General features: G+C 45.3%; 1 protein-coding gene across 1 annotated transcript in view; it reads right to left on the reverse strand.

Annotated features, from left to right (window-relative positions):
• Window positions 1-14,706, reverse strand: part of LOC126285121 (uncharacterized) — a 111,391-nt gene that overhangs the window by 28,381 nt on the left and 68,304 nt on the right. Inside the window, exon 4 of the mRNA XM_049984443.1 lies at window positions 6,480-6,585. Coding sequence (XP_049840400.1) covers window positions 6,480-6,585 — 106 coding nt within the window. The remainder of the gene's footprint in view (window positions 1-6,479; window positions 6,586-14,706) is intronic.

Below are 14,706 nucleotides of genomic sequence, written 5' to 3' on the forward strand. Positions count from 1 at the left end.
TGTTCTAATATAATCCTGGTATCACTTTGAAACTGTTGCACGAGCTACAGCTGCAGCATCTCGTTATACGAGAGGTGTTCAATAACTAACGCAACACATTTTTCCTGAAAGCAGGTTGGTTTTATTTAGGATTCCAATACACTATGCTACCCCTCACGTCTTCGGCTACAAACCCATTTCTTTCAAAATAATTCCGTTCGTTGCGACGGCCTTACACCACCGCACTGACAGGACTTGTATGCCCGCTTAGTACCACTGTACTGGCTGATGTCAGAGCCAACGCCTTGCTACATCAGTGATCTCCCCGTCATCCACGTACTGCTTCCGGCGGAACGTATTCTTCGCTGGGACAAACAGATGGATACAGGAAGATGAGAAATCTTGGCTGTAAAGGGATTGAAGAAGAACGGTCCAATAAACGTTCGTGAGCTCCTCTCGGGAGCGCAGCCGTGTGTGAGGCCTGCCACTGTCGTGAAGAAGGAGAAGTTTGTTTGAATTTTTTCCTGGTGACGAACAAGTTTAATTGTACTCACATGATTGAATTACGTTTTCCTGGAGATATGTTAAATCTCAACTTTATCTGTGATAAGGAATGTGATTAATTGTAGTGAACTGCAACAAATGTACTTGTGATGAGCTTTAATGACTAACGACTTGTGCCAAGGTGGCTTAAATAGTAGCACGGACTACCACAGCCTAGTACCCTCCCTAACACTTCATTCCCATCTCGATTTTCTCATTCTTAAGTCATCAGTTTTGCCGAGGCACTCCGATACTGGAATAGCACCACGGCTTGGAATGGAATAGGAAAATCCCGCCTCTATCTCAGACGTAGTTTATCTATTCATCTGATTGAATTACATTTGCCCGGAGGTATACTGAGTCTCTGTCTTCGATAAGGATGGAAGGTGGAGTTGTTTCTCCAATTTCCTGATGGTAACACAATACATTTCAGTGTGGATCGTTGCACTTTGAGGGAGGACGTCAAACGGGATAACCTCTTCAGAGGCTCAAAAGGCCGTCGCCATGACTTTATCGGCTGAGGGTGTGCCTTCGAACGCTGATGTGGCGCCACCCTATGGAAAACAGTTTTGTTTTTGTTTCAAAATGGTGAACGCATGTTTCATTGCCGGTGATAATCTTCACCAAAACTGACATAGCAAGCCACGTTAGGCGCAGGCATTTCTCTATTTACTTCGTTACTCTTTATGGTGATAGGCGGCCAGGAACTCATCACGCACACACATTGAAGTACCCCAACTGGTGGACGGGTGTGTCAGCACTACCGACTGAGACGTACAGCTCAACATTATCTATTATGATCTGTCGATCATCTCGAATTGGAGTGTCCACACGTTCCTACATTGTAGGAGTCGCAACTGCTTCCAGCCGGTCTGCCCACGGGAGTTCGGACAGGTTTGCGCGACCTTGTTACGCTGAGGTCAGAACCCTCGCCCAACAACTTACCATGCTTTAATTCAGTTCCACATCTCCGAAGACATTCTACAAACGTCTTTCAATATCTGTGATACTCTGGTTTTCCGCGTAAGGAAGTCAATGACAGCCCTCTGCTCGGAACGCACCAGTGTTACATACGCTATTTTGAAGGCAACGTATAACGCCACCACCTATCGGAACTTGCTGAAATTATAGGAGCTAAAGCGGGAATGTTCCACCAGGGTCTCACAACAAATTCCTGTTGAAGTTGGCCGAGAGAAAAAAAGGACTACAGCACTTAACGAACGTCCCTCGTGTGTGATACCATTGATAGCTGTCTCAGTGAAAAATTATTCATAGACGGATATACTGACTTTATCGGGAACAGGAGTAGTTGGACAGCTGTTTGTGTTTTTTGTCCCCCTCATTCGTGTGTTTTGTTGTTTGACCTTATCTGAAATATGAAAAGTGGCCTCGTCACTGAAAATTAATTTGCTTACGAAGCCATCACTTCCAAAATGCTTCTGCGTATCAGTGTATATATGCGGACAGCGCCATGGCTTAAGGCATGCATTAGCTACAGTTCGTTTAGATTCAGTCTTAAGCTCTTACGGAGTATTTTCCACTCTGTTGGCTGAAGCAGGTGCAATTCTGTACTTCGCAGCATCACGTTTGTCACATACAGCAAGGTCTGTTCTGAAACGGTAGGTGAACCCGAACGTTTTGCGTCCCACAAATAAACATGCTCCTCGAATTACTTGCACCACTAGACAATGCTAATGCGAACTGATGGTGTCTTGTGAAAATGGCCACGGAATACTTTTTCCATCTTGTATCGATTGACACGATCAAAATCTTGTAACCACACTTTTTTTCTGTTTTTTTTTTTTTTTTTTTTTTGAACAGATTCGTTATCCGTCTTCAATGCATCAATTTTTTTAGTGACTGGTTTCGATTCAACATGAATCTTCCACAGATCAGTATGTATACAACAGTAAAATAACTAATAAGCAAATAATGTACGAAATGCAAAACGTTAACTACCACGTCAACATCTAACATCAAATGTAGCGGAAGATACCTGTAATCCATCAGACTATCATAAAATATACACGTTACGTCATATAATACAGCAATGGTTTGAAAAGATCCGCGTTATTTATACAGCCTTAAGGGCTATATTAATAAAATGGATTCTACTAAACTGATATTTTATCATGTGATGTAGAACATAAATTTTGCTGTCAGTTCCAAAGATTACTCTTGTGATCAATGTCAGCAGTTCGTGGTCTAGGGGCTTGCGTTGCTGCCTCTGGTTCACGGGATCCTGGGTTCGATAACAGGCTGGACTGGGGATTCCTCTGCCCGGGGACTGGGTGTCTGTGTTGTCCTCATCATTTCATCATCGTCATCATCATTTGTCACAGTGACTAGATTGGGTGTGAAAAGAAAATAGACTGTAAAAATTGGGACTTTGGGCAGACACTACTGACTACACAGTTGAGCGCCCAATTTATTTGTGTTCTGCCGCATTCGATGTTTGGTGTCGACTTACTGAGATAAAATTTTGTATTTACGAAAGTATTCGACTGATGACCTCAGAGGTTAAGTCGCATAGTGCTCAGAGCCATTTGAACCATTTGAGCCAAACTAGAGTATTAGCTAGTTCGTAATTTTACTGTTGCTTACACATATAAGGGCCGTTCATGTAGAACCATAATGGGCCATTTACAAATTTAATGTAATGAAGATGGATAATACTTATCTTTGGAAACCAGAGTGTGCCGATTTCATGTCCAAGGATATTACGCCCAATTTTTCAATGGATTCTGTGTCTTGTTTACCACCATTCTTAGCAAATACGGTCGGTTGTGCCCCTGTCCAAGATTTCCCAAACTGTCTTTATAACGCCACGCCCAAAAATCGTTGATAATTTATCTTTCAGGTACTGTATCAACTGTTATATTATATTTAGCCATTAACCTTTCTCGACTTTTTGAAAAGTTTTATTGTTTCTATTGGGTGTTCGTAAATTCCCGTTACTAACTTCTAGGACTTTTACAGAGGAGTGAGTAAATAATATTTTGAATAGTAACCCATGTTCGGAAACGTCATCCAACAACGTTACGGAATATAAAAGTTATAGGAGCTGGTGACTGTAAATGTATGTTTGTATTCAGAGTGATCCCATGATGATGTTGCAAGCTTTCAACAATGATGGATAATGATAAGTGTATCAATTTGAGGCAAGGTTCGCTTTAACAGAAACGAGCTAATCGAAAGTTATAAGCGAAATCCCTTCTGATATCCTGATAGAGGACAAGTTACTCTCTCTGCTATTTTCCACACACGGAAAATTATTGAAGATTTTATTACAACCTGACGCACCTTGAGCAAGACTCTAGAAAGTCAATGGCCTGAGCAGACACTGATGGAGCCTGGTAGGGCGCTAAAAGAATGAGATATTTTTATGTTTCTTACCTCATACTAAGAGCATATTTGGAGTTGAGCCTATCCTTGAACCAATCTTGTCAGAGAGGTCCACAGCTGTACAGGGCAGACAGGGCAGCCCCTCTTCGAGACACATCTCCAGTAGAACAATGTGGAGCTACCTGCAGTGGCGCCAACGGAAGGCTGTCCTGGAAGCGACAGACTGAAGGAACGCGTCTACACAAAGTGGCCACTGTGTGCAGAGCCATGCGTGATAAAAATTCACAAGTTTTTGTGCTTGCCAATACTGCAAATAGGCCTCTGAACCACTTTCATCAGCTGGCTCGGTTGTATAAGAAACTCTGACGTCTGAGAAATGTATAGAGGTAGAATCTTTATTACACCTCATATCTAGGACTAACAAGCTCCAAGGCACAGGTGATTTAAATAAAGATCTTTAAGATTGTGTCTGTTTGCTTGGTGGTATGGGAAGCAACACAACTTTGGAGAAAATCATTTTCCACCTCCATAAAAATTTAAAAGAGCCAACAATTGGATGTTTCTTTTTTTTGCAGAAACGCAGGTTTCTTAACTCTTGCTCCAGTTTGATATGAGTTTGTGCTGTTAAGTGGGAGGGGAGATTTGGCGCCTCTAAGCCCTGTGATTGGCTCAAGACAGGGTGGAGGCGGTGTCGTTCGTGCATTTTGCGGAAAAGGGGAATTTTCTTCTGCAACTGGTGCTGGACTTTGGTCTGGTAAGAGGACTTCTTTCGTATCGATGCTCTAGGTTGTGTGGCTAGTGCTTGGGACCTGTCCTGAGATTGACTTCACTTGCGAGTAGTTTAGACTGGGGAACCTGTGGTGAAGTTCTTACTGTACTGACAGTGTGACTTCAAACATCTCGGACTACTCGTTTGCCATGGGCACACTTGTTCATTTCTGGTTTACTAGTCGTGACATTTGATATCCTTTACTCTCTGTCGTATAAGTGAGCCAAATTGGTCCTTACTACGACCAGAGAATGGGTGTGTCACAGACTGAAATCTACCATGATTTCAGAGCTCTGGTAGAGAGCAAATTGCGATCCGTCTGCCTAATCACTAGACAGTGAGATTTTTGCATTTCTTCCATGGCCACGATCGATTCACAAGTGCTGCCTTACTTCTCACCTCCACCGCACCCATCTCGCCGGGTGCCAGTTACATGGCTGCTTGAAGCACACATGGTAACGTACGTACTGCCGCTCCAGTATTGTCAGGACGTACAGATCTCATTCGTCTCTTGCTTTCAGCTGCACCTATATAGTGAAACTACAATTGATTTGATCAATCAAAGTCTGCTCAGCGTCAGATGAATTCAGATTGCGTTATCCACGTTTTTAGGGCCAGTGTACTTTGACTCACATGTGCCGACCCAGGATCCTCGCCTATTGTACTCTGACACAAACTGACAGATGTTTATGGTATTCAATCAATAACTTTGTCAGCATAATTTATGTCTGTTTTGTTTAGAAACAATAAATCTTGTTAGAACACCCAACTTTTGCCCACATTCTGAACCATTTGTATGGTCCCCACAAACATTTCAACAACTGACAGCCGAATACATGCACCGCTTCTGTTGTTGCTGACATTGTGGAGGAGGCAAGTTTCAAGAGTGGTAATAGACCAGAAATGGGCTCTAAAATGCATACGTTAAGAGCTATGCTTACTTGTTTAGAAGAGGAAATGTGTTTCACACTAGGCAGGAGGGGAAATTGCTGGTAGCACTTCAGGAATGCCATTTAGATCCCATGTTTGGTTCAAATGTCTCTGAGCACTATGGGACTTAACATCTATGGTCATCAGTCCCCTAGAACTTAGAACTACTTAAACCTAACTAACCTAAGGGCAACACACGACACCCAGCCATCACGAGGCAGAGACAATCCCTGACCCCACCGGGAATCGAACCCTTGAACACGGGCGCCGGAACCGAGAACGCTACCGTGATCCCATGTTTACTAGGCATTTTTCTTGTTTTGGTGGATACTCCTACCTCTGCAGGTTACATACGCTACATTCTCAGCAACAACAGTGCCGGTACATGTATTAAACTGTCAGAGGAGTCATAATATTTTCAGCTTATAACTTTCGACTTGTTCGTTTCTGGTACAAGGTCCATCACCTCAGATAGATACATTTATCCACCTTGAAAGTTTACAACATCATCACGGAATCAAGCTGTATTTGCAGTTATTTACAGGCGTAGCCGCTTATAATTTCGATGCAGTGTGGCGTCATGACTGATGGTTCGAGACAAGAGTTCCTGTTGAAAATATCATAGAATCATTCACCTCTGTGTGTCCTAGAAGTCTGTAACGGGAATCTTCGAGCACCTGATGTAATTACCCTGTATTTCTGCGGATGATTCAACTGCGTGAGCTGCAGCTGTGTATCAGGTTCAGTATCATCGTGGTGTTGAATCTACATGCTACTGGTCACACACAGGCGCGATTTACCGGTAGCGGTGGCGGCGGCTGTGGCGTCTTGAGCATGGAGAGGGCGGCAGCTGCCGGCGGCGGGGGAGGCAGCGGGGGTGGTGGGGCGGCGGGGGCGGCGTGCGAGGGGCGACGTGGGCGGCAGCACGACTCGAGGGCCGCCTGGCGGAGGCCGTGGTGCAGCACGAGGAACAGCGTCGGCTGCACGAAGGCGTGCACGTAGGCCACGTGCAGCGTGATCTGGAACACGCGCGCCGGCTGAACCGACAGTGGCGCCGCACAGCAGCGCCCTCACCCCACTCACACACACACCTCATGTATGCTCATTCTGCGAGGACAACAGTAGTTTGTGGTATTAATGTTACTATAGTTGTATTATATCTGTTCATAAATGTGTATATTTTCTTTCCTTGCTTCTAGTAATGTCGAATATCTTTTAAGTGTGCTTTATGCAGGAAAGTCGCTAGTTATTGCTATCTATATCTCCGACGGCGAGAGGCTTAATAAGAAATAAGATGACACAGATGAACAAAACAAGGGTTTAATACGACCACAGTAGTGAGATCTAATAACGAAGGGGAAAAATACTACTTCTCAGACGATAACAGGCATATGCCGAGAAGACACAGTGAATAAACGCATTGGGACGTGACTGCTATGCCACTGATAAACCTCAGCTTAAGCGTTTGGTGTACTTGGTCGAATGGTACGTCTCGGGATACCGTTCGGAAGTCGTGCACCCCACTGTGAGCGCTTCCTCTCTGGTTCTGACTGATGGGCTGCTGAGAACAGGCGCATGAATTCGTCCAGAGTTCCGGTGGAGCGAACTGCCAATGTTGTATTTATTTATTTTTTCCTTTATTGTGATTTCATTCCCGTGCCCCATATGAGCAGGGGAGGGCTGTTAGCGGCACAATCCGACGCTCCTCAGCCGAGTGACATGACAGCTAAAACAAGAATAAAATGTTACATATAATGCGATAAAGAGGAGATAATGGAGGTAAAAATACACTGACATGGAGACGTTGATGGGGGGACAATTAAAAAAGTCGACATAAAGTTAAGAAACACAATTGGCGATTGTTAAAACACAAAGAAGACACTGAAGGCACACGCACAGATTAAAAGTCGGCCACAGTATTGGAAACACTGCAGAACAACACACTTTAAACCTACTTGGAGCAGACACGATGAAGAATAAACCTGCCAGGTGGGACCTGCCGAGGGAGAGGCCGGAGACGATGGAAAAGGAGGGGAGAGCAAGGGGCAGCAGAACGTTTTGGCTGGTGCCGCCCTATATAGCCGGGACGTGGAGGAATTCGTGCTGGACCAGTTCTGCACGCACGACAGGTCGGAGCAATTAGATTGCTGGCACGGGGACCTCTGGTAACGCTTGCCCTGCCACCTGTCTTGTGATCGAAGCACTCCACGGAGGAAACCCGTTGTACTCATGCAAACGAGTGATGCTTCGGTATCTAAGGGGTTGCCCTTCCCTTTAGACGAACGGCAAGTACATGGCAGTTACCAATAGTCATGCTTAAATAGGTTCTGATAACAAGGAAGTCCACAGAAAAGTATCCAAATCGAGCCAATATTCCACAACTTGGTCACGTAGCTTAATTGGCAAGCTTGTAACATACCATGTCCTAAGAACTACACTGAAGTGAAAAAAGTCATGGAAAACCGCCTAATCTCGTATCGGACCATCCTTTTTTTCGGCATGATGCAGCAAGTCTACTAGTCCTGGACTTAAAAAGTCGTTGGAAATCGGCTGCAGAAATACTGAGCCATACTGCCTCTGTAGCTGTCGATAATTACAAAAACTGTTGCCCATGCAGGATTTTGTGCACGAACTGACCTTTCGATTAAGTCCCACAACCGATCGATGGCACTCATGTCGGGCCAGCTGGATGGCCAAATTATTCGCTCAAATTTTCCAGAATTTTCTTCAAACCAATCGCTAGCAATTGGTGCCCTAGTGGCATGGTGCATTGTCATCCATAAAAATGAATCCCATGAATTGCTGCAGATGGTCTCCAAGTAGCCGAAACTAACCATTTTAAGTCAATAACCGGTTCAGTTGGACCAGAGGACCCACTCCATTCCGTGTAAACACAACCCACACAATTATGCAATCACCACCAGCTTGCACACTGCCTTGTCGACTTGGGTTCATAGCTCCGTGGCGTCTGCACCATGCTCGAGGCCTACCATCAGCTCTAATAACAGAAACCGGGGCTCATCTCACCGTTTTCCAGCCTCGTAGGGTCCAAATGCTATGGTCGAGAGCCTAGGATAGGCGCCTCAGGCAGTGAGGTGCTGTTTGGAAAGACACTCGTGAGGGTTATGGTCTGCCTTAACCTATTAACGCCAAGCGTCACCGCAGTGTCGAAACGGATACCTTCACATTACGTTACACATTGATTTCTGGTGTTATTTCATGCAGTCTTTTTTGTCTGTCAACTCCACACAAACGCCGCTACTCTTGGTCCTCGGCCACTGCGTTGTCCGTGATGAGAGATAATACGCGAATAAATTTTTTATACTTGCGATTCACAGTCATGTATAACTTTATAAAAGATACCATTCTTACGCCAGTGACTATAACACTGCCTTTATTTCACGATTGCAATTTCGGCCTTAGGCTATTATCAAGTGCAGATTTTTGTTGCTGTAAGCCATGTCAACTTAAAATGAGCTGACAAATTTACATGACGTTGTCATTACTATTAAATACATTCGTGACGCTGTTACATATTGCGAGCACACATATCCATGTGTCATAAAATAACATAGTCTGTGGACAGTCATGTTCGTTAGCCCATCACTAGTCACTTATGCAGTAAATTGCAGCGGCAGATTACTGTTTACATGCTACAGGTAGCTCATTTTAAGTTGACATAGCTTAAAGCCACAAAAATCTCCACTTGGTAGTTGCATAAGGCCGAAATTTCAGTAGTGAAATAAAGGAAGTGTGACAGTCACTGGCGTAAATATGGTATCTTTTATGAAATGATACTTCAAATTTGGCTTTCTCGACCCACTCTTTGCTCTGTTCATCTCGAAATAATGAATTCCCTAACTATTTCCGAAATGGAATGTCCCATGCGCCTAGCTCCAACTACAATTCCGCTTTCAAAGTTAGTTAATTCCCGTCGAGCGGCCATAGGAACGTCGAAGTCACCAGAGTAAAATGATCGCTCCGCACGTGCACTCCTCTTTCATACCTGGCGTGCGCTATACTACCGCTACCTGTACATGTGCGTATCGCTTTCCCATGACATGTATGAAAATCAGTGGCTACTATAACTGATTCATAGACAGGGATCGATACCATGCCTGTCCACATGAAAGTATCCAAGACCAAGTAATATTTCAAAATTTTGATGTAGGTAACACGTCAAGTTCGAGAATTACCAGGTCGTTGTATCTACACTCCTGGAAATGGAAAAAAGAACACATTGACACCGGTGTGTCAGACCCACCATACTTGCTCCGGACACTGCGAGAGGGCTGTACAAGCAATGATCACACGCACGGCACAGCGGACACACCAGGAACCGCGGTGTTGGCCGTCGAATGGCGCTAGCCGCGCAGCTTTTGTGCACCGCCGCCGTCAGTGTCAGCCAGTTTGCCGTGGCATACGGAGCTCCATCGCAGTCTTTAACACTGGTAGCATGCCGCGACAGCGTGGACGTGAACCGTATGTGCAGTTGACGGACTTTGAGCGAGGGCGTATAGTGGGCATGCCGGAGGCCGGGTGGACGTACCGCCGAATTGCTCAACACGTGGGGCGTGAGGTCTCCACAGTACATCGATGTTGTCGCCAGTGGTCGGCGGAAGGTGCACGTGCCCGTCGACCTGGGACCGGACTGCAACGACGCACGGATGCACGCCAAGACCGTAGGATCCTACGCAGTGCCGTAGGGAACCGAACCGCCACTTCCCAGCAAATTAGGGACACTGTTGCTCCTGGGGTATCGGCGAGGACCATTCGCAACCGTCTCCATGAAGCTGGGCTACGGTCCCGCACACCGTTAGGCCGTCTTCCGCTCACACCCCAACATCGTGCAGCCCGCCTCCAGTGGTGTCGCGACAGGCGTGAATGGAGGGACGAATGGAGACGTGTCGTCTTCAGCGATGAGAGTCGCTTCTGCCTTGGTGCCAATGATGGTCGTATGCGTGTTTGGCGCCGTGCAGGTGAGCGCCACAATCAGGACTGCATACGACCGAGGCACACAGGGCCAACACCCGGCATCATGGTGTGGGGAGCGATCTCCTACACTGGCCGTACACCTCTGGTGATCGTCGAGGGGACACTGAACAGTGCACGGTACATCCAAACCGTCATCGAACCCATCGTTCTACCATTCCTAGACCGGCAAGGGAACTTGCTGTTCCAACAGGACAATGCACGTCCGCATGTATCCCGTGCCACCCAACGTGCTCTAGAAGGTGTAAGTCAACTACCCTGGTCAGCAAGATCTCCGGATCTGTCCCCCATTGAGCATTTTTGCGACTGGATGAAGCGTCATCTCACGCGGTCTGCACGTCCATCACGAACGCTGGTCCAACTGAGGCACCAGGTAGAAATGGCATGGCAAGCCGTTCCACAGGACTACATCCAGCATCTCTACGATCGTCTCCATGGGAGAATAGCAGCCTGCTTTGCTGCGAAAGGTGGATATACACTGTACTAGTGCCGACATTGTGCATGCTCTGTTGCCTGTGTCTATGTGCCTGTGGTTCTGTCAGTGTGATCATGTGATGTATCTGACCCCAGTAATGTGACAATAAAGTTTCCCCTTCCTGGGACAATGAATTCACGGTGTTCTTATTTCAATTTCCAGGAGTGTATATTTGATAGGAAGTACAATAAAACATCGAAAGGTAACTACTCAATGTTCTCAAGGTTCCTTAGTTTGATAATTAATGATATTTCATTAGTAATCACAAATTAAGTCTTTTTGTACTGTTCTATAGCAAAGTAATATACGGGGAGCGTTGAATAAGTAATGTAACAGACTTTTTTTAAAAAAAATAAAGATTGGCTTTAATCTGGTTTCCAGTACACCGTATTATTGCCCCACCTTTTTGGCTTCTAAACCTTACTTTTCAACATAATTTTCATTCAATGTGACGACGTTAAGCCAGTGTACTGGGATGTTATGGATGGTACTACTCTACTGGGCGATGTCGGAGACGACGTCTTGCTGCATCAGTAATATCCCAATCGATCACGTACTTATTCGAGCAGAGAGCATCCTTCATTGAAAGAGTGAAATCCGGGCTGTAGGATCGATGAGGAAGAATTGTCCAATGAATTTTCGTGATGCTCTCTCGAGTGCGCAGCCGTTTCTTCAATGTCGCGAGGGTAACTCAGCTGTGTGCGCCTGACCGGCACGATGAAGGTGGGATAGGTTTGCGCGATCTTGTTGCACTGATGACAAACGCTTCTTCCAACGACTCGCCGTTCTTTTGTTCACTACAACGTCTCCGTAGACATTCTTCAAGCGATTCTGAATATCTGCGATGTTCTGGTTTTCCTCTAAAAGAAACGCAATGCTTGGAATGCATCCCCGTACCAGACGCCGTTTTGAACGCTGCGTATGGTTCCGCCATCTGTCGGAACTTCATGAAGCTATTGTGGCTCAAGCGAGAATGTTCGACCAAGTTCCACAACAAATTCCGCATTTTCCCACTGAGACTGGTCCAAAAAGCAATGTTGCATTATTTAAGCAACCAACTAAAAATTAAGACGTCCCTGGTGATTCAAGAAGCTAGGGAACGGAGATGTACTCAGCAACGTCCATATCCAGGACATGGATCGATTTGTCGCCGGTGCAGCAAATAGGCCTCAAAGGAAGAGGGGTTCCGTCATTTTCGTGACCATGTGCGATTGAACAAGAACGCATAAGTCGTACGTAAGGTTAGCTATTCAGTACACTGATGCTACAGAATACAACAGCCAGAGTGCGCAAAATGCGAAGTTGCGACATGACAGGACACTTAGGAAAGGTGATCAGACGAGAAAAGAAAGGAACTTAACATAAAAATTGGTGACCATGAAGCAGACGAAATTAAGGAATTCAGCTATTTTGGAAGCTAAATAACACACGTCGGACGATGCAAGCAACATATAAGAAACACACTGGCACAGACAAAGAGGGCATAGCTCGCCAAGGAAAGTCTTCTAGTACGAAAGACAGGCCTTAATATGAGGAAGAAATTTGTAGGAATGTACGTTTGAAGCGCAGCACTGTGTGGCAGAGAATGGTGGACAGTGGGAAAATGCGAACAAAAGAGAATAGAAGCATTTGAGATGTCGTATTATAGAAGAGCGTCAAAAATTATGTGGACTGATGAGGAAAGGAGTGAGGAGATCCTGAGCATACTCCCGCGCGACTGCTATGGTCGCAGGTTCGAATCCTTCCTCGGGCATGGATGTGTGTGATGTCCTTAGGTTGGTTAGGTTTAAGTAGTTCTAAGTTCTAGCGGACTGATGACCACAGATGTTAAGTCCCATAGTGCTCAGAGCCATTTTTTTGAGCATACTCGGCGAAGAAAGAAACACATGTAAAACACCGACAAGAAGAAAGTACTGGATGATAGTACCCGTGTTAAACAACGTCAGAGAGTAAGCTCCATAGTAGCAGAGGCAGATGTAGCAGCGTAGAACTCAGGGCAAGACAGAGAGTACATCCAGCATGTAAAGGAGACTGTAGGATACAAATACTGCCCAAAGACTAGGAAATTCGTGGAGTACCACATCAAACTAGTTAGAAGTGTGGAAAAGAAGAAGCCTAACTGATGTTAAATTGCGGGACATGGTAATATTACTGGAGTACACTCGAAACTCAAACAGAAGTCATATGTTTACAGTAGTCACTGAAAAAAGAAATACAGAATGCACTTTCCGGGCACTTACTGTAACTGATATAATATGATGAGGAAATCTGTAAGTACCAGTGTTTTATATTGTCTAATATCATAGGTCATACACACTTCCGCTGGCTAACTAGTCTCTAACACAGACACTAAATTCGACAAGTATACCTAATTACCTGCACCCATGTATGGAAGTTTGTGGTAAGTTCCTACAGGAGCAAACTGCTAGGGTCATCGGCCCCTAGGCTTGTACACTACTTAACCTAACTTCAACAAATCCCGAGGGAAGACTCGAACCTCCGACCGGGGGAGCCGCGTGAACTGTGGGAAGATACCGTAGACCACGCGGCCACACATTAATACACATAATGTAGAAAAACAACTGCGCAGTCGATTTCGTTTGATTCAACATCATAATATATATAGAGGTCGTCTGCTATGGAAAATCATGCTCAACAGTGTATACTGAACACAGTCCCCTAAACACCAGCACCTTGACCAAGAAGGTACTCTCTCGTCACATCTACAACGGGTCGCTGCCTATCTCACTTTACATCGTGGACAAACGTCTAACTTCCATCTTAAGTTTCGAGGCGTCACCTTCCAACACCTTGCCAGCTGCTGGTGGCGGTGTCAACATCCTTCAAGTAACTTTCGTAGATGTTCCGTATGGCTGCTCGCGAATAGCCGAAAAGCTTTGCCGTCGCTCAAATGATGCAAACGGCTCTGAGCACTATGGGACTTAACATCTGAGGTCATTAGTCACTTAGAACTTAGAACCACTTAAAACTGACTAAGATAAGGACATCACACACATCCATGCCCGAGGCAGGATTCGAACGTGCGACTATAGCGATCGTGCGGTTCCATGCTGAAGCGCCTAGAAACGCTCGGCCACAACGGGCGGCTTTGCCATCGTCATAACGTCTCGGATCATCAGTGCACGGTTTGCAACGTAGTTTTCGTGATTAGTCTGTCATTCTTGCTGGAAGCCACACGAATACTCTATAATTAATTCTGTAGTCAGGAGACACAATACGAAATTAACCTCTATATACGAAAAATGTCTTTTCTAACTTACGCATCTGTAAGTTTCGACCTAGCAGTTCGAGTGGACAGACAGTTCAGAGACTACTATCAAAATATTTACTCAAATATCATTTTTCTCCATGTCATTTAAGTAGACTTCTCCGCAACAGTTAAGGAAGAAATACATGAAGTACCGTAACATACACTCCTGGAAATTGAAATAAGAACACCGTAAATTCATTGTCCCAGGAAGGGGAAACTTTATTGACACATTCCTGGGGTCAGATACATCACATGATCACACTGACAGAACCACAGGCACATAGACACAGGCAACAGAGCATGCACAATGTCGGCACTAGTACAGTGTATATCCACCTTTCGCAGCAATGCAGGCTGCTATTCTCCCATGGAGACGATCGTAGAGATGCTGGATGTAGTCCT

The sequence above is a fragment of the Schistocerca gregaria genome, chromosome 8 (assembly GCF_023897955.1).
Source record: "Schistocerca gregaria isolate iqSchGreg1 chromosome 8, iqSchGreg1.2, whole genome shotgun sequence".
Lineage (NCBI taxonomy): Eukaryota > Metazoa > Arthropoda > Insecta > Orthoptera > Acrididae > Schistocerca > Schistocerca gregaria.